The sequence below is a fragment of the Lissotriton vulgaris genome, chromosome 7, assembly GCF_964263255.1.
Source record: "Lissotriton vulgaris chromosome 7, aLisVul1.2, whole genome shotgun sequence".
Taxonomy (NCBI): Eukaryota; Metazoa; Chordata; class Amphibia; order Caudata; family Salamandridae; genus Lissotriton; species Lissotriton vulgaris.
The window spans coordinates 275,844,914-275,864,471 of NC_141695.1; the positions used below are offsets into that span (position 1 = coordinate 275,844,914).

A 19,558-nucleotide genomic window follows, 5' to 3' on the forward strand; every position below is an offset into this window, starting at 1 on the left:
GAGTAACACATTAGCTGACTGTGAAAGTATCAGGATAGCCTGGAGACGTGTTTGCTACACTTGCAGACTTAACAGTGCAAGATCTCAGGGTGCACAACTGCAAAGATATTAGCAGACACTCTGCACGGGCATAAATGCAATCCTGATGATGTATCCCAGCCACAGGATTTCAAGAAGGCACTTAAATAAGAGCTAATTGGGCTTATCCATGCAATGTGGTTAGAACACTTCAATTGAAGAAGAACTGCTGTTCTTCTTACACAATGCATTTACGTATCATTTAAAGAAATGATTTAGCTTGACTGTTTTTGATTTCTGAATTCTTTAATAATTGTATTTTAATTTGCTTCTGTAAGTGTAAACTGGTTGCAGTGTGTAATGTTTTTAAAAATAAAGCTGAAATTAAAACAAACACAAAAAATGACTAACACATTTGTGTTTCCCATTAGGTGACGCCGAAGTGTGCCAACCCAATGCCCAATATGGATGCAAGAGAACCTGTCGAGAAAACTGCGACAAGCTAAATGAGATCAGGCCTCCTATGTGTATCATGCCATGCTTTTGGGGGTGTGAATGTAAAGATGGTTTCATATTCAAGTCTGGTACATCGCAGGAGTGTGTAGAGTATTCAGCCTGTCAAGTAAATTGCCCTGAGAACATGCATTATGAACCTTGCTCCAAATCCGATCCTGCAACCTGTGAAAATCCGGATGTAAAACCTATTGAGGGGAGACACTGCTCCCCTTGGTGTGTCTGCAATGATGGTTTTGTGTACCGCTCTTTTAATGATCGCACTTGTGTGCCCATCAGTGAGTGCCCCAAAAAGGAATAGGAAGAAAACATTTGATGAAAATAATGCCTGTGCTTATTCCAGAAGTTATCTTTTCGGAAAAGGAATTGTTTTAATTCTCAGTGGCTCTTCTCTGGAATTACCTTCTTGTTTGCCGAATGATCTGTCGATGATGCATGTTTTTTTGAAAAACTGTTCTGCTTTATATGCATCATTAAATTCATATTAGAGTCTAAGTAATGCTGTGAAGTCCTTTTGATCACGCCCCAAGGTCTGCAAATGGATTCATAATTATAGATTTGAAAATGCATTTGTGTCTTCCGTGTGTTTATTTGCGTGTAAGTGGAACTTTAAATTATGCGTTGGGAGATATCTTGTTATGTAGATGTGATGCAGCGCTTTCACCATGCTAATTTTGGTGGAAACTTGGGTTTAAACTCAGCGTCTTTTGACGAATCTTTACTTCTGTCTGAGGCTGACATTACCATCAATGCCTCACAAAGTTAACAGAGCATATTAGATGTACAAACCATGAAGGTTTAATAAACAATTAGCAAAGTTACGAATTCAGATCATCAAATTAGTTGAAATTAAATTGCCAGTACTCTGTCCTTCAACCATCAGGCCACTAAGCTAGCTGCGACCTATTTTGGCCTGATGAGACTGCTCCGCAAAATTCTCCCTTTGCTTCCATTCCACTCGAGACGAATCGTGGTTCAAGGACTGATCCTCTCCCGCCTCGACTGTGGAAATGCCTTATATCTTGGAGCACCCCAATCCACAATCAACAGACTCCATGTTATTCAAAATTGCGCAGCAAGAATTCTTCTGGCTATCCCTGCCGAACGTCAGTAAGAGCCAGACTGAGAGATCTTCACTGGCTCCCGGTGAGATCTAGAATCGAGTTTAAGAGCATGTGCATTGCACACCGCTCTTACTGGGGAACAGGCCCCCCCATTAACTCTCCCCTTGTGAAAACCTACCAGCCCACTCGTTCTCTCAGATCTGCGACCTCCTACCTCGCCTCAGTACCACGCATCAGGAAGGCCAGATGTGATGGTCGTTCGCTCTCCTACAACCTGGCCAAGATCTGGAACTCCCTCCCTCTCAATCTCAGATCCGAACCCAACCTCCTCACCTTCCGAAAAACTCTCAAAACCTGGTTATTCAGCAAAACCTCTGTTTAAAACCAAAACCTAGCCTCCCTCTTCCTACCCCTCCGGATTAGCTCAAGTTCCCTACAGCGCTGGGACGCCCCTGGGTAGCCAACGCGCTCTACAAATCCTCATTCCATTCCATTTCATTTATAAATTAGTATATCTATTTCAAAGCATTTCCAAATTCCTAATACAACAGCAAGCAGTTCTAAAGTTGTCTCAAATAAAGCAAAACAAATTATGTTACCCATGAAGAGAGGATTCTACACAGTTAACCTAGGAAAGGGTCAGGAGAAATTGGGAAGTGGTCTGAAGGGGTACTGTCAGCAAGGAAACCACTGAAAGGCAGTGGAGAGCATCTGCTCAGATGCACATGGAAAGGGTATTCTCTCCAAGAGTAAGATAAAGCTTCTTTTAACAAGAAGGAAAGGGCATCTATCTATACATTGCATTCGTTGTGAATTATTCATCTCTAACATTTGACTACACTTACATATGATACTCAGAAGAGGAACTAATCAGTTTAAAGTAACAGAGGGATAACATATTGTCATCAATTTCACAAGAAGAAGCAGAATTCCAGCTTTCTAAATGTCCTTCAGGCTCCGGTTTTCTACTGCAATAACGAAATACATCGGGTGCAAAGTGTACTTTATAGATGCTTATTAACACAATGTAAGAATTGGGGTTCTAGGTTGAGATGAGTGGAGATCTCACTCAGACAACAAACAGAGTCCTGGTCAGGGTGTACCACAATAGTCACTAAAGTAACTTGTGCTTAACACTCTGGTAACTTGGCACAAAAACAATCAGTTATAACTTAGAGGCAATGTACAAAGTATTTAGGCAGTGCACAAACAATAATAAAGTGAAAGAACAACACAATAAAAATGTCAAGCCAATTTAGAAAAGTAGAACTAGAGTTATAAATTTGGAAATGTTTTAGCGAAAAATAGTGCTAAAAAGAACAAACTGCCAACCACGAAAATCTGGTTGTGTGAGACTGTGTCAAAGTCATAAATTAGGCCGCCAACCATGGAGGGCTGGTCAGCTACAGGTACCAGAGTTACCTTCAGACTTATACATTTTCTTGACGATTTCTTGAGGAAGTAGAGACTTGAAGCAGACAAGCCAGCAGGCAATATCCAAGTGGAAGCTGGCATCATCAGGCAGCTGCTGTATAAGGTTCTGTTGAAGATTTCTACCTTAAGATTTTTCCAAAGTATATTTGCTTCAACATGGTAAAACTGCATGCTGTAGCCAAAGAGGGCTCAGGGAGGCCCGATACCTTCACCAAAAATTCCCAAGAAAAAGAATTCAACTCTGCGGAGAAACATGTGATGGTAGCTGACTAGCGATGCACATTGGCAGATAGATCACAATCTTCTGTTATTTCTCCAGGTATATTTAGGTGCAAAGGTTTCTAAGGTTCAGCATTTAGGTTTATGAAAGAGGAGTACGCCTTACACCACTTCAAAGTGTCCAACCACTTAAGTATCAGAAAGAAAACAGGCATTGATCAAGCACCCTCACAGAATATGTAACAATTCAAGTAATAATCATTAGTTAATCGAAAAAAGTTCATTAGTAGCAGAAAGACTTCGAAAACACGGATCCAAAGCCAGGTGTTAGACTTCAAATCTTTTTATTTCATAATCATTTAAAAGTAATTTCCAGCTTGTCCTGCCGACACGTGTTTCGTCTCTTTGGAGACTTTTTTAAGGCTTAAGGAGATATATTCTGAGAACACAATCTTTGAGGTACGGATTACTGGTGTGGAATCTTGGAATGTATGAATTGATGTCCAAGTCAACAGTTCAGAATAAGAAAGGAAAGACTTAATTAAATTAAAGCCATGCTTCGTGGAGGTGAGTTCAATAATTCTTAATTCCAATTGATGACCATGATAAGTCACTTGTAAGTCACAGCGTCACCCAGGCACCTCCACTGCTGTCAGCTACCATTTACACCACTTCAAAGTGTCCAACACTAGTGGGCATCACTTGGAGGGTTAGCACTAATTCCAGCAGAGGCCAACAGGAGTTTTCAAAGCATGTCTACTTGATACTGGTCATCTGGTCAGGTGCAGCGAGGCCTCTAGAAGATTAAAGTGTCCCTGTAGCTCACACAGCAGGCTAGTCAACAACCCCTTGGGGTCACTCTGTTGGTACTAGGCTCATAGGAGCAGGTCCAGTCCTTCTTCCTCAGAAAGCATCATGGCTGTCTGTCTAGATCAGAGTCGTTCTTCTGGCAGACGGGAGAAGGCAATCCTTCTTTTGAATCTTCCACAGGCCCAAGAGTGTATTGAAGAAGGGTCTTAATTGTCGCATTTTTATACATGTTACCGATTATTTTGTGGGAGGACTGGAACTAGAAAGTTTTTCAACTTGTCAAGGCTCCAAGATGTCAGGGGTGAAAAGAGGCAGGGCAGGACTGATGCCAGGTTTCTTTGTGTATGCTGGAGAATAGGGTCTTTAAAATGTAATTGGTCAGGGTACAGCTCTGTCCCAATCATCCTGTCTCCCAGCTATATCAAGGTCATATTGTTCACTGTTCTGGCCCAATATGGATTACTAATGGGGGGCCTATTAACAGGCCCAGGCTTATGGAAACTCCTGCAATGCCTCAGAAACATGTGGACAGAAAAATGCCAACTTTCTAAAAGTGGCATTTTCAAATCTAATCTAAAATCCCCCTTTACCATCAAAGATGTTTTTACATTACGACGAATGTAAACATCATATATCCACCTGCTTCCACTCCATAGTCAATACTTATTATTTCGAACATGATAAATCAGTATTAGCCTATGGGAGAGATACGCCATAAAGAAGTGAAAAATTACTTAATGGGTTTTTCACTACCAGGACATATAAAACTTAAACACATGCCCCATTTTTCAATACTGTGCACCCTGCATTATAAGAGGTTATGGTCTACCTTAGGGGTAAATTATAGAAAGTAAAATGGAAAGTATAGGTCTGGCAAAATATTTATTTTGACAGGGCAATGTGTCAGTTTACAATTGCACTTCAGGTTGCAGTGGTAATCCCAAGACACGTTTTAAAGTGCAACTTTAGTGGTTGGCTCAATGGGTGCTGCTGTCCACTAGTACCATTTAAATTTAAGGCCTTGGGTATATGCAGTACCATATACTAGTGATTTATACATTATTAAATGTGTCAATTAGATGTAGGCCCACTTTCCCATGTTTTAGGCTGACAGCACAAGCATTTTAGCACTGGTAAAGCGCATAGAGTTTTAAAGTCGACTATAATAAATTCAGCAAAGCAGGAAGAGTGAAGACAAAACATTTGGGATGACTGTACAGAGATGTCCAGCTCCAACTGGAGAAGTGTGGCTCAATGATTGGAGCGGCAGACCCTGATGCAGAGGTCTTGCCCGGGACCAGGATTCAATTCCCCGCTTCGGCTGGTCTTGGGCTCAAAATTTCACGGACCTGATAATTCTCGCCTCAGTGCCTATTCCAATCATAGAGTCCCACTCTGCAACTCTGGGCAATAGCTTGCTTAATCTCCACAACGGCCCCACCACGCTAAGGATGCCTGGCCTCCACCTTGGGGGTGCCCAGGAGTGGACGCCTCACAGGGAAAGCCAGGATGAGTTCCACAGCGGTATTCGTACAAGCGCCTTGAGACCCTTGCGGGTGAGTAGTGCTCTATACAAGTATCAATTTACATTTACATTTAACTCGCATACCACAATAATGTCATAAAATAAACTTTCACGTGGAGGAATAAAATAAATGATAAATCGTTCAAAGTTGCTAACCCATCTTTTCTCCAGAAATCAGAAAAAAGAATAAACACTACAAGAGCAAATATGGTAGCCTAACTTTGGCCATTTAAATATGTTGCCTATATTAAATACAGGTGGTTACATGTGGAAAATGCAGAGAAAAAACATTTGCAGATTGCTTGTTAATTTGTGTATTTGTATTAAAATATGAAAAAACCTCTCCCAATCCCTCTGTCTGATGACTCTAGAAGTCGCCACACATTTCATACATAATTCCCTTCAACAACTCACATCACTTAGCAATCGTCAAATTTGAAGATTGTGCCAGGACATCCCAAAATCATGTAATTCATTGGATATATGGCTCTGCAACTCTTTAAGTTCCACCTCGGCATGATTTCCTTATCTCTCATTCAATTTCATCAGTTGTTTACTACCATTAGATTTGTGCCCACCCTTTGTGGTGATCAACTTTATCCCACTTAAAAAAAGAAATAGACATTTCACAAAAATGCCAAATGGCCTACAAGACCTGGGTGTTCGAACAAAACCTCCAAGGTCTGAAAGCACATGGATACCTTTGTAGTGTAGTTCCTTTATTCCCAATAGGATCTGCGCATTAGAATAGTATATCCTATAGATTAGACGTAGGACTGAGGTCGCCTAGGTCTCTATTGAATATACTAGACTTAATTGTGTGTACCAGGTAGCTCAGAGATCACTAGAAACTTTCTCGAATTCACAAGGGTTTAGTCTCTGACAACCGCATAATCATGACAACTTTGTTTCCCCAAGATAAAACGTATCTTCAGAGTCATAGAAACAATAGATAGATATTTTACTCAGTCAATCGTGCATGCTTCGTTTTACCAGAGGTGCAGAGAAATAGATAGAAGGCCGTTTTCAATAAAAGGATTTATTGAACAGTCTTCTTTCTGAAGCATAAGAAATGAACTGCTACAATCATAACACTGTTTGTAAAATATAATGCATACAGTATAAACAGTAGAATAAAATAATACTGTAAGAGCATTGTATGGTTCCTAAACCATATATAAATTCATACATAAATAACAGAGGCTAAAAAGTACTCAACTGGTGCTTCTAAAGTACGCCTACCAGGGTGTACCTAACCTAAGCTTAGTACGAGGGTGGAAGTAAGTGAAGTGTAACATAAAGTTAGTATTCTCTAAGGGTCTAATCAGCTCCGTACCTTAGTTTAGAATGGAGAAGGCTGGTCTTGGGACTCGATTTCCCAACAACCCGCAAGGGTAGCTTGGAAACATTGGAGCTGGATTTCTCAGCAGAAGAAAAGACAGCGTCTCTCTCGGTGCATCTGCTGGAGGGTCGGCTTCCTTCGGCACGTGCTGTAGCAGGGTGCGTCAGGCAAATAGATAGTCGAACTGCTCCAAACCATTGTTTGTTTACTTGGGCGAGTATGGGAATATTTATACCTTGAAGGTGCCGACTTTGACGTGCACTTGGACATAATAACGTCATCAAAGAGTCTCAGTTCTTTGAAAACTCCATGAGTTCTTGGATAAATCAATACTCAAGCAAGGGGAAGTCCCTGACTGCTGTAGGCGGTTTTTCCAAGAAATTGTTGTGGATTTTCGGAACTAGTGGAAGTAGCCCTGCCGTATTTGGACTGCATGAGCTATGCCTAATATGGGTATGATTTCTATGCCCATATAAGGATATGGTGATTTATACCTATATAAGGACAAGAATCGGGAAACTTACAATAGGGTCCTAAAATGATACATGACACCTTATCCGGTAATTAGCTGTGATTCATAAATCCTGAATGACTGATTAAATGACACAAATGTAAATATTCATATAGAACTTAGCATGTTTCCCAGAAAGGCACTTTAAATACTACTACGCCATCTACAATCTGCAGAAAATCCTTCCCTCTAATTGCTTCCCGGGCATTTCACTCCCCTTCACTTTTTCACATCTCTAGAGAGTCAGAAATGTTAGTAACAAACTTATTAATTTTTGTTTCACTGGTGGAACACACATACTTTCAGCCTTGTTGAATGAGTAATATGCAGCAGGCTCCGCACCCTTTTGCGAGCAAGATATCTAAAGTAAAGCCTGTTTGTAAAACCATTGCCATTCTTGCCACAAACTCAGAATTAATAGCTGTTTAAAAACCAGCAGTGTTAGAAGTGAGGTGGTCTACCAAAGTAGACAATTTACGAATCAATAAATCATTTAAAACTACCCCTACAGAAAGAATCATTGTGCTAAAGATGTACTACATGTTGGTCTCCTATAAAGTACTACACTTGGCACTTGCTTGAGTTACTACTCCCTTATCACCTATTTCACCTACGTGGTACACTGTAGGGAACACTATAGCTAAGAAACAATTACCAATCCAATATACTGGAAGTTGGAAATAGGCATTTCGTCTGCATACGTAATACACTTCGCTAATAACAGGTTCTTTTTCCTTCAACAACTCTCATAGGCTTATATGCCCATTCACATTCACTCGATGCCAAAAATTCAGGATCTTGAACTTCATCGTTCTCCCTTCACTATAAAAGGTTCTCTTCTTCATCCTCAGTCTAATCTCAGTTTTGGATGTACCCTCTAAATCCTTCATTGGTTGTTCCCTTTCACAAACTTTTTGTTTAGCCACTCCTTTCTTCTTCTTCAAACTTCTATCTCCTCTCTTTTAATTCTTCTATAAAATGTTTCTCATCCCTGCACAATTTACATGAGGCATTAGAATTGGATGAGTTATTAGGCTGTATTTATGTGAGTGGTCCTATTAAAGGCAATATTCAAAGAACAGGGTAGCTCCTTTCTGAAATTTCATAAGCCTAATTATATGTAAATTATCTAAAGAAATAAGTTAAAGTTTGAGAAATAATTCTCGAAATATGCAGGATGAAAGAAAAAATTCATAAATACTTCAAGGCGTAGATTAATGACAAATGATGGCTTCACCAACTGCTGTTGAGGCGGATCAAAAACTGCAAATATAGCACCCCTTTGCATTTATAACATTCAGATTTACATGCAATAACCGAGAAAACATATTCTCAGCAATATTTCCCTTGGAACTATCTCTATGTAATATCTTCATCTATTTTAATCTATTAAATAGGCTTAATCGACGGAAGCATGCTCAACAGAAGAATTCAGACTCACTAATAGACCAATCACCAAGAGACTGAAACGATTGCCAATATTGTTACTACAGTAGATGGACGTAACTCGTGTAATTCTGTGAAGTATAACCACGCAGAATTGTCGACAAATTCCACAGGATTCAGTGGAATTATGCAAGAAGAGTAATTCTGCATTTAGCTCTATTTTCTTAGTGCAATATTGTCCCCTGTCATCCAAAATGGATAAATAACCCTAAGTGCAACTAAACAGCGGCTCACGCCTGCTGAAAGTGCACTTCGCGTAGGATTTTCCTACAGCTTACTTCTGGCTTTTAGCGTTAGTTTCATAGTGAAAAATGTACCGTTGTATCCAAAGTGGACGTGTGAATGTGAATGTATTTTGAGCTAAAAAAAAGCACTAAATGCAACAGAACATAAACAGCAGCAAAAGCTGGCTCTCACGCTCACTAAATGTGCTCTTGCACTAGGATTGCTTCTTCTAAATTACTTTTATCCATAGGAGTAGACATAGATGCATTATTATTCATAACTCCATTTCAAAGACCACTGCCTACTCTTTAAAAATGAAAAGAAAACTTTCATTTCACTTTTTGTAAAGCATCTAATTTTCCTTGAAGAAAAACGGGCTGCTTTACAAAAAAAAAAGATTGCTTTATGTAAAAGCAATCACAGACATGGTGGTCTGCTGACCTCAGCAGGCCACCATCCCTGTGATTTTTGTGATTCCTAGGGGGTCGCATATTACGATAAACCTCATTAATATTAATAAGGTAGAGCAATTTGTAAACCCCTAGGAACTGCTATCTGAAACTCTTTGTGCTTCATACATTGTAAATTGCGATGACCTAATTGAGATTCTCAGGAATTCACAATTAGGTTTTCGCAATTAACAATTTTGATGCATGTAGCCCTTAATCTGTTGTATTCACAGGCACAGCTGCAGGCACCACAGGAAGTCTCATGGTCCTCTCCATCAGAAGCTTGTGGGGGGAGAGGCCATTCCTCCGACCAGAGCTGCTTCAGAGACCTGTCAGAACCAGGTGAGGGGTTTCAGTCCATTTTAGGGAAATAGACAAGCATACTCTGACAAATCGAGACTTCAGTGTCCCTTTTATTTGCTGAACAATCTCAGACACCTCTGTCCTGTAACTACAATGGAATCTTTGCATTACTTGAAGTGCCACACACAGCATCCTCATAAAAATCATTCTTGAACTGGGTCCAGGAGTCCCAACCGTAAGAAACTGGTAGGCCAAACAGAGGAATCAACTCCTAAAATAATAGTTTGGTCACTGTGGGACTTCCATGTCAGGTAAACTTCCACTTAATAAGAAAAGAGACAGACTACATGCAAGATATAGTGGTATCCATTGCAAATGTACATTTCCACAAAGTCAATTCTATTAAAGGCACCACCTGATCTTCCTATGTAACTCATATTCATGATTGTCATTCTGCCGGCACCTAACTACTGGTAAATAACATATCTGTGACACATATTCTGAAAAATGACACGGAAATGGGATTGAATCCAAAAGACTTGAAGAGAGGAACCATAGCATTCCTCCCTATGTGAGCACGGTCTTGAAAATGCCTTGCCTTGGGATACAATGTGGCATCTATAGGACTGGTCTCCCATTTTTTAAACTCAGATCTCTGCCTGATTCTTCACACACCAAGACCTGATGCAGATCTCCTGTTTTTGCTCTGGGGCTCGTTCCTGAATACTCTTAATTTCTTGCAGCAACATTCAAAAGCATGTTTATAACAGAATAATCCATATTAAGTATGCAGTGATAAAATCATTTCCACTTTCATGTTCTGCACATTTCATGACAGCTATCTCCTTGATCAACAGCAATGAATACAACAAGGACATAACATAATTTCCCTTACTATTTGAGGAGCCAGACAAAGTCATGACACCTCTCTGGGACCACAATTGTCCGAAAACATACACCACACCAAACATGTACTTACTGCCAATATGGATGGCAACTTAAAAATTATAACAGGCACATCATGCTCTAGTAAGAGTGAAATGTTCAGCCAGGGCTAGTCTCAGAAATTCTTGCCCAGTTTTTAAACCAGAGGTATCCACAAACAAGCTCAAATTGAATGACGTCTTGGCATGGTACACTATTCCATCACAATCAGACAGTCATGGTCAACCCCATCATCATCTTCATCAGGTATAGGAAAACACAAAAGTATACCAAGGTGTGGCATCACTTTAGAGTGACATTTTCAGTCGCTAGAATCCTTTACTTGTGAGAGAGCGCAATTTGAATAAAACGTATATCCGAGCCATATTTACAAGCATATCGTATAACGTAGGAATGAAATGTATACTGTAACCTGAAGTTAACACCTATAGCATATAATTAACCGATGTAATCAAAGTAATATAGGAAATGTAACTGTATTTACTCTTGAACATGCATTAGATTTAGAAGGCCCGTATACGTAGTGGGCTAATGTAGAAATGTGTAGAAATGCTTATGAACTGAAGAACGTGCAAGGTAGAATTCATGTACGTGTGTAATTTTAAATGGAGAAACGGCGAGAAATGTAACATGGAGAAATGTGTAGAGAGCATACTTAACGGTGTAACGAATGAAAGTATAAAGTTATATTCTATGTAATTTATATTCTATGTAGAATGTATTCACTTATAAGCAAACGATTTGCTAAATGCGATTATATATAAATATGTGTTAAAGGTTATACTGTGTAAAAGGCTTCTTGTAGGAATGTTAGAAAAGGTTTAGGTCATATGTGATTTTAACCTAACTGACCAAGGGTTCGCAGGAGTGTAGTCCGCTGTATGTAATTTAGTGGGCTCACAGGAGTCGTGAATAGCCTTGATGTGAACGTGCAAGCCAAGAAGTCTAGTTCTTCTTAGATTTAAGGTGACAATGCCGGACGGAGTTTATTGCCTAAACGTGATAAGAGACGCTTGGAATTTGAGCTTTGTTTAGAAACAACCGTTCACAGGACCAACTAAGGTTACGAATACAGCCGTAAAGAACTAAAGGTCTGTTGAGGTGATAGACTTTGCTCGGAAAGTGTCAAATGTAATGTCAAATGAAGTCACCAGCAAGAAGACGAAGATGGCGTCTACGAAGAAAGGTCAACTTAACGGACGACGCGAAGAGATGAAGCCATGTAATGAGCGAAGAATGACATCATTAAGAAAGTACGTGGTGGGCGTCGAAGGGGCATTCCACCCATACTGTGATTGTGTATTTTAGGGACAGTACCCCGGGAAGAAGATAGCGCAGATGACTTGAGCAGATGTCCTCAGAAGTCAGAGAGAAAGAGCAGAGCGCAAGGGAGCAGTAGGCCGAGGACCCTTAGAGAGCGGATGGGTAGGCAGAGAGGGTACTGCTTCTCGATAGAAATTACCATTAGGGGTTAAGAGAGTTTGAACTTCTTTGGAAGTCAAACTGCTGACACCTTTTTAGGTAAGGAACTTGCGAAATAGGGATGTCACTTAGTACAGAGTAGGGACAGAACTAACTTGTCTATTCTTTTTGTAGATGACGCAACAGGACCACAGTGTATCTATGCTTTAATCTGGAGATCTAGAATTGATTTTTGATTGTATTCTTTTGTATACGAATTGAAACTTATCCTGAGAGGATTGTATATGCACTTAATTCTGATTTTTATATAAAACTCTTAAAACGTCATCAGTCGTAAGTGGTTCTTCAGAGTTGCGTCAGTTTATGGGGTTTATCTAACCTATGCGGGGTTTGTCTTTTACTCAATGACAGAAAACAACCGATCCAAATTGATGAGTGAGATTAATATCTAAGCGATCAAAAAGGGTATAAAAATCTCATTCCCCGCAGTTGGTAGCAGAGAAAGATGGTTTTCTTCTTGAGGAAGACAACCTAGGTCAGGTCTAGATTACCCCAAGGTCCCTAGTCATCGACGACCAGAAGAAGAATCCCTGCCGAAGACGGTGCTGACGGTGTGTCGAGAGAAAAGCAGCAGAGTCGGTCGAGAGTGAGTATAAGGGTCATGCGTTGTAAGATTGCGGTATTTTATGTTGTACTTGTGTTGTAATGTCAAGCGGAGTTGAATGCCTGTAGTGTGATTGAGGGAAGGTTGTGAGCGCGCGCAACCGGATAAAATCTTAAGTTCAAGGAGAGCTTAAGTGGTTCGGGTGTATCGAACACCCAGAGTAATTTGTTCACCATTGAAAGGGGGTCATGAGGTACCATTGATCGCCCGATAGACCGATGATAGGGGGAGCGTAAGAGTGAGTGTATGAGTAACGGGCGCTGGTCGTACATTTACTGTGTGTAAGTAACCTATCAGTTAAGGCGATCGTCTGACCGTGTGAGGAAAGACGTTTCGTCAGTTGAGGTGACAATTACAGTTAGACTGTGGCCGTACAGTCAGAGAAAAGTGATCGCTTGGACGGAAGTAGTCATTTTTCAGCGTATGAATGAAAACGCATGTAAGATCGTGAGACGACTCGGGAAAGAAGGAGAACTGCTGCAGAGGGAACGAGTGACGTCAGCATAGAGCCGCGCTGAGATTGGTTAGTTTGTCATACGTCAGTGTAGAGCCGCGCTGAGATTGGTCGGTCAGCGTAGAGTCGCGCTGGGATAGGCCGATTAGCGAGAGCCGCGTAGGGATTGGTTGGTTTGTCATCGGGACGTAAACAAGGAAGAGAAAGAGGAAAATAGTAGATTATCGAAAATGAAGTGTTTTAAGAATTTAAGGGCAATCTTTAGGAGAGATAGAAGAAACTTGTATGCCGGAGAAGAAGCTCCACCAGAAGGCACACCAGCTTATCATATGGCAGTGAATGTAGGCTTACACTCGATACTATGGATCTCTGAGTGGAATAAGTTAACAGAAGGGAATAAGGAACTGACGTTTCCGAGATACGGAACGTTTAAGTTGGAAGTATTGAACCAACTGAAAGCGGTAATGCTTGCAACAAGACCTCTACCGAGGCCAACACAGTTCGAAGCCCTTAGTGCATGGTTTAGAGCAGCACACGAAAAGAGCTTAAAGAGGCGCCAAGAAAGAGTGAGACGATCGGTAAAAGCGGTGCAGGATGCTAAATGGGACAATGAAGCTAAAAAGTGGAGGGTGCAAAAGATAGAAGCAGACAAACTGTTCACAATGCTAGAAGCTACGGGAGAAAAGAAACCTCTAGAAGAAGATGAGGATAGCGAGCCAGATGAGGATCTGATAGAGAGACTATTAACAGATAGACCACCTCCGTACAACACAGAAGCCGAAAGTCCTGTATTACAGCAAGGGGACGGAGCTAGATGGGGGGAATATAAATCGCTCCCAGTAACAGAGTGGGATGTCAAGAAAGGTGAGGAAGTACCTCAATCTAGTTCCGAACAGAGAGTAGTAGGAAGATTCGTGGTCCAGAAGGTGCCAGAAACGCAGTATGCAAGGTCGTATCAAATGCCAGATGCTCTACAAGTACCTGTTACCATAGGGCCTATAGTGTCAATCTACAACCCAGAAGGGGTCCAGCAGGAGGAACAGGCACGATGGGACAGAGAAAGGGCAGAGATAGAGGGAAGGAATAACACGACCAATTCCCAAAGGCAGTTGCTAGGACCAATGAGTCGGAGTACCCCATTAGATTCACTGGATAGAACAAGGGGGTCAAAGAGGACAGATGGATCTGAGGGGACCGAAACCGAAATCCTATAAGGAATTAAGGGAATATCTGAGAGAATGGGATGCTGCCGAAGAAACGGAGAATAAGAAATTAGAAACAGGAGCAGAATGGAGAGACCAGGATAACAGGATCCTCTCCCATTGCGGTGCTGGCGAAAGCAGCCCTGAGTGGGAGGGAGGGAGTCAAGGAAGTAGAGGAGATACTTGCCATATTACCAGCGGCAATAGGCAAATGTGCAACGACAGAAGTGCAGGGTGTGGGGAGGTGCCTCACGTCACCTTTAGTGAGGGAGAACGAAGGACGCAGGAGTACCGAAATAGTTTCAGATGCACTCACCATGCCCCAGATGAAAATGCGCGACATTGGAATCACGGGAACATGGAGAGTCGTGAAACGTCTCGACATGCCTCCGGTGATCATAAACGAAATCACGGAAACATGGAGAGCCGCGAAGGGTCTCGCCATGCATCCGGCGATCACGAACGAAGTCATGAGAATATAGGGAGTCGTGAAACGTCTCGCCATGCATCCGGGGATCACGAACGAGATCGCGGGAGCATGGAGGGCCATGAAGGACCTTATCAGTTGCTGAGCGACACCAGACAGCAAGCGAGTTATAATGGTTTAGAACAGCACGGAGGATCCTATATCGTATCGGAGGAAACCGAGCCGAAAAGACGGAATGCAGTGATGGGGAATGGAGCAATGTTCCACCATACCCCAAGGGAAGATGGTAAAGCTTGGGATTTAGAGAGGTGGGAACAAAGAGATGGAAGAAAAACTCCTCATAACTCACCTGTGCTTAGGCGTGGGGCGCACAGTGGAGGTGAGAGGGATGTAAGAGAACAACCTAGGACTGACGTACTGAGAGCTGAAATTAAAGCAAGACGGATTGATGTAATGAGTTTAAAATCAAACTTGGATGAGATAATTGACGGCACAGTGGCAATAGAAAGGTTAGAGCTGTACGAACCGGATGAAATACTGTTTTTATCTAAAGATGTTACTCGGAAAGCAAGGGCAGCTCATGAAAAATTATCTGAATTGGCAGACAAGTATATGATAGACATGTCACGAACTAAAGCCTTACAGGCCAACCATAGGCTGAATTGCACAGATCGAGATCTAGATGAGCGTAGAACGATTGGGCTAAGAGTACACATAAGGGAATTGATCATGTGTATCAGGATATGGAGAGATCTGGATAGATGGGAGGAAAAATGGTCCAAGAGGGGATCTGTCAGAAGGAGTGCACTTGTGAAGTCCCAGGATGAAGACCTAATGCGAATGGAAGCTTTCCCTTTGCGAGAAATCGCGAACGGAAACTACGTTCATGTGCCCTGGAGTAGGGGGGATTTAGCGGCATTTACTAATTCTTTCCCCAGGCTTAGAGAGAACCCCGTGGAGTGGTACAAGCAGGTAGAGAGGTTTGTGAAGATCTCTAAGGTACTGTGGATCGATTTGAACACCTTGTTCGATATCGTAGTACCCGGAGATTTGTGGACAGCATGCAAGCTTAGTATTGAATGGCCCGCTTGTGAGCCTCCGAGAGATACTCAGACAAACGGTCCATCAGAGAGAGTAATGGAAAAGTACGAGAGAGTAATTGCATGGTTAAAAGAGAAAGTACCAGTGCAAGACATAGACTGGGTTAAGATAGATCGAACAACTCAGGAGCCTAAAGAGACCGTTCACGAGTTCTACGAGAGATTGCTGAAAGCATTCAAACAGTATAGCGGGTTGGATGTCATGGATCCTAAGGACATAGGACAGTTTGTGTCGAAGTTTGTTCTAGGATTGAGACCAGACATAAGCCTAATGATTCAACAGCATTTGATTTGTTGGCAGAACAAACCATTAGATGAGATTCTGAGGTATGCAAGGTACTGTAGCGACGAAATAGACTCAAAGGCAAAGAAACTTAAAGAAAAGCTGATGTTGGTGCAGATGCAGTCAGCTGGAAAGGGTGGACAGAGGCAACAGGGAACAGGAACACCAGTAAAGAAACAGAATAATCAGAGCAGAGATGAGGAAGAAAGACCGAGACCGAGAATGGATATCGCGACACTGAAAAAGACAACGAGATGCCATCAGTGTAACGAGGTGGGACATTGGAGACGCGAGTGTCCCTATAATGTCGAGACGGGGGAGTTAGAACAGGAGGAGGATGAGGTTCAACCCAGCATGGTAAAGGGAACAGCAGTCCCGAAGGGAAAGTTTATCAAAGGGGGGAATCAGACTCCTCGAGCGCCGTTCCCTCAACCGCCTCGCATTACAAATGGAGGGAAAACCTATAGACAAATGCCATTGTTCGTAGGAGGAGAAGAATGCTACTACGTTGATCCTCTTACAGGGCAACGAGTGAATAGAGAAGAAGACTGTACTCTAGGAGCAGCCCTGGAGGTAGACCAGAGAGGACCATACGTAGAAGCTGAAGTAGCTGGATGTCCTACGACCTTTTTGGTAGACACAGGTGCCACTCGATCCACGTTGAGATCAGCGGTAGTCCCAGGTTTGCCAATGTCGGGAGAGACGATTCAGGTGGTAGGAGTCGCAAACAGGAGAATGACAAATCCTCTAACAGAACCAGTGTCAGTGAAGATAGGGAATTACAGTGACGAACATCAGTTTGTAATCTGTGATTCTAGCCCTGTGTGTCTGTTAGGAAGAGATCTGTTGTGTAAACTAAATTGCACGATACATTGCACACCTGAAGTAGAAGTGCAGACGAACGATGAGGATGCCGATTTTAAAGTTGTAAATTCGCAGGAATGCGTGGAACTATATCCTACCTTGACAGTGGAGGAGCTTCCACAGGATTTGAGGGAGAAAGTGTCAGCTGAGGTGTGGGATTTTACTGGAGAAGAAATAGGATTGATTAAAGGGGTTGAGCCAGTAAAGATCATGGTAAGACCAAATGCCGAGTATCCGAGAATACCACAATATAAGTTGACACCGGAGACGATTGCAGGAATAAAGCCTGTAATCGAATCCATGATTAAACAAGGAATACTGAAGGAGATCGTGGGAAGTCCATGTAACTCCCCGATTATGGGTTTACAGAAGCCTAGTGGAAAATACAGAATTGTGCAGGACCTACGAAAGATTAATAATATCGTTGTTTCATGTTGTCCAGTGGTACCGAATCCATCAGTGATATTATTTCAGATACCGTTCCAAGCTGAATGGTTTACCGTGATAGACTTATGCCAGGCTTTCTTTTCGATTCCTTTAGATGAAGAGAGCCAGTACCTTTTCGCTTTTAAGCTGGAAAATCGCGTTTTAACATGGTGTCGTATCCCTCAGGGGTATACAGAAAGCCCATCGATTTTTAACCAGCTGCTGAAGAAAATTCTTGAAAGTCTAGTACTGCCCAAGAACTCGGTTCTAGTCCAGTACATAGACGACCTCCTAGTTGCGTCAGAAACTGAGGAAGCTTGCAAAATAGACACCATCACCTTGTTAAATCACTTGGCCGAGAACGGACACAAGGTGTCTCCAAGTAAATTGCAGTATTGTCTGACCGAAGTGCAATACTTGGGCCACAGGATTGAAAAGGGAAAACGGAAGGTGTCTCCAGACAGAATAGAGACGATCATGAAAATGAACGCGCCTACAACACAAAGAGAAGTCAGGATGTTTCTAGGCATGGTCGGTTATTGTCGGCAGTGGATAGCCAATTTTTCACTAAAGGCAAAACCATTATTACAACTGACGCACAAAGGAGTAAGTGATCCGGTACCATGGGACAAAGATTGTTTGATGGCGTTTTTGCAGCTGAGGGAGGACTTATGTCGTGCCCCGGCTTTAGGAATGCCTGATTACACAAAACCATTTTTGCTTTACTGCTGCGAAAGAGAGGGATGCGCGTTAGCAGTTTTGGCCCAGATACACGGAGATGCGCGTAGGCCAGTTGCGTATTTTTCGGCTACATTAGATCCAGTAGCCGCAGCGTTGCCCGGATGTCTCAAATCCGTAGCTGCAACGGGTGTCAGCATTGAGCGTTGTGAAAGTGTGGTAATGGGACATCAGTTAGTGGTGTACGTACCGCATTCTGTGGAATTGTTAATGACCAGGACTAAGACTCAGCATCTGACGAATAGCAGGCTCACACGCTACGAGCAAGTCATATTGGCTGCCGAGAATGTGACCCTAAAAAGATGCTCCGTCTTGAATCCTGCAACTTTGATGCCACTTCCAAATGAGATTGATGATGAAATTTGTACAGATCATGACTGCCTTGATGTGACTGAACTATGCACCAAACCGAGACCAGATATCGTAGATGAGCCATTGACTGACCCCGATGAAATATTCTTCGTTGATTGTTCATGCGTAAGAGACGATATCGGTCAGCTGAGAGCAGCATATGCAGTTTGTACGATTACCAGAGTTGTGGAAGCCGGTTGCCTGGAAGGAGTACATTCCGCTCAGGTAGCTGAAATTATTGCTTTGACGCGTGCCTGTTTAGCAGGTAACAAAATTCGAGTCACCATATACACCGATAGCCAGTATGGTTTCGGGGTAGTTCACGACTATGGGCAGTTATGGTCTCAAAGAGGTTACATGACCTCCTCGGGTTCTCCAATTAGGAATGGAGAATTCGTGAGATTATTGTTAGAAGCATTGCAAGGTCCGTCAGCCATAGCGGTCGTCAAATGTGCCGCGCACACGAAGAACGTAGACTTTGTGTCGCAAGGCAACCGTTATGCTGATGAGGTAGCGCGTTATTGCGCAGAACAAGGTTATTCTCACACCAATGTAGAAGTGGGGGGAATACAGGAAAGAACTGAATTGACAATGTTGTTAGATACTGTAGATACATGGGATGAGCTAAAATGTGTTCAGGAGAATGCACCAGATGATGAGAAAAAGGGCTGGGAGACAGCTGGATGTACAAAAAGTGAAATGAATTTTTGGATCTCTGCAGATGGGAGAGCAGTTTTACCAAATGAACTTGTTAGTCCAATGGCAAGGAAATTGCATGGATCAGCACACATAGGTAGAGATGCAATGGTGAGAGTATTCAGAC

At 42.2% G+C, this 19,558-nt stretch overlaps 1 protein-coding gene across 1 annotated transcript in view; it reads left to right on the forward strand.

Moving 5' to 3' along the window:
- Positions 1–1,100, forward strand: part of LOC147701386 (mucin-2-like) — a 184,816-nt gene extending 183,716 nt beyond the window's left edge. The window contains exon 3 of the mRNA XM_086928640.1: positions 450–1,100. Within this exon, the coding sequence (XP_086784766.1) occupies positions 450–832 (383 nt within the window). The 3' untranslated portion in view covers positions 833–1,100. The remainder of the gene's footprint in view (positions 1–449) is intronic.
- The last annotated feature ends 18,458 nt before the right edge of the window (positions 1,101–19,558 follow it).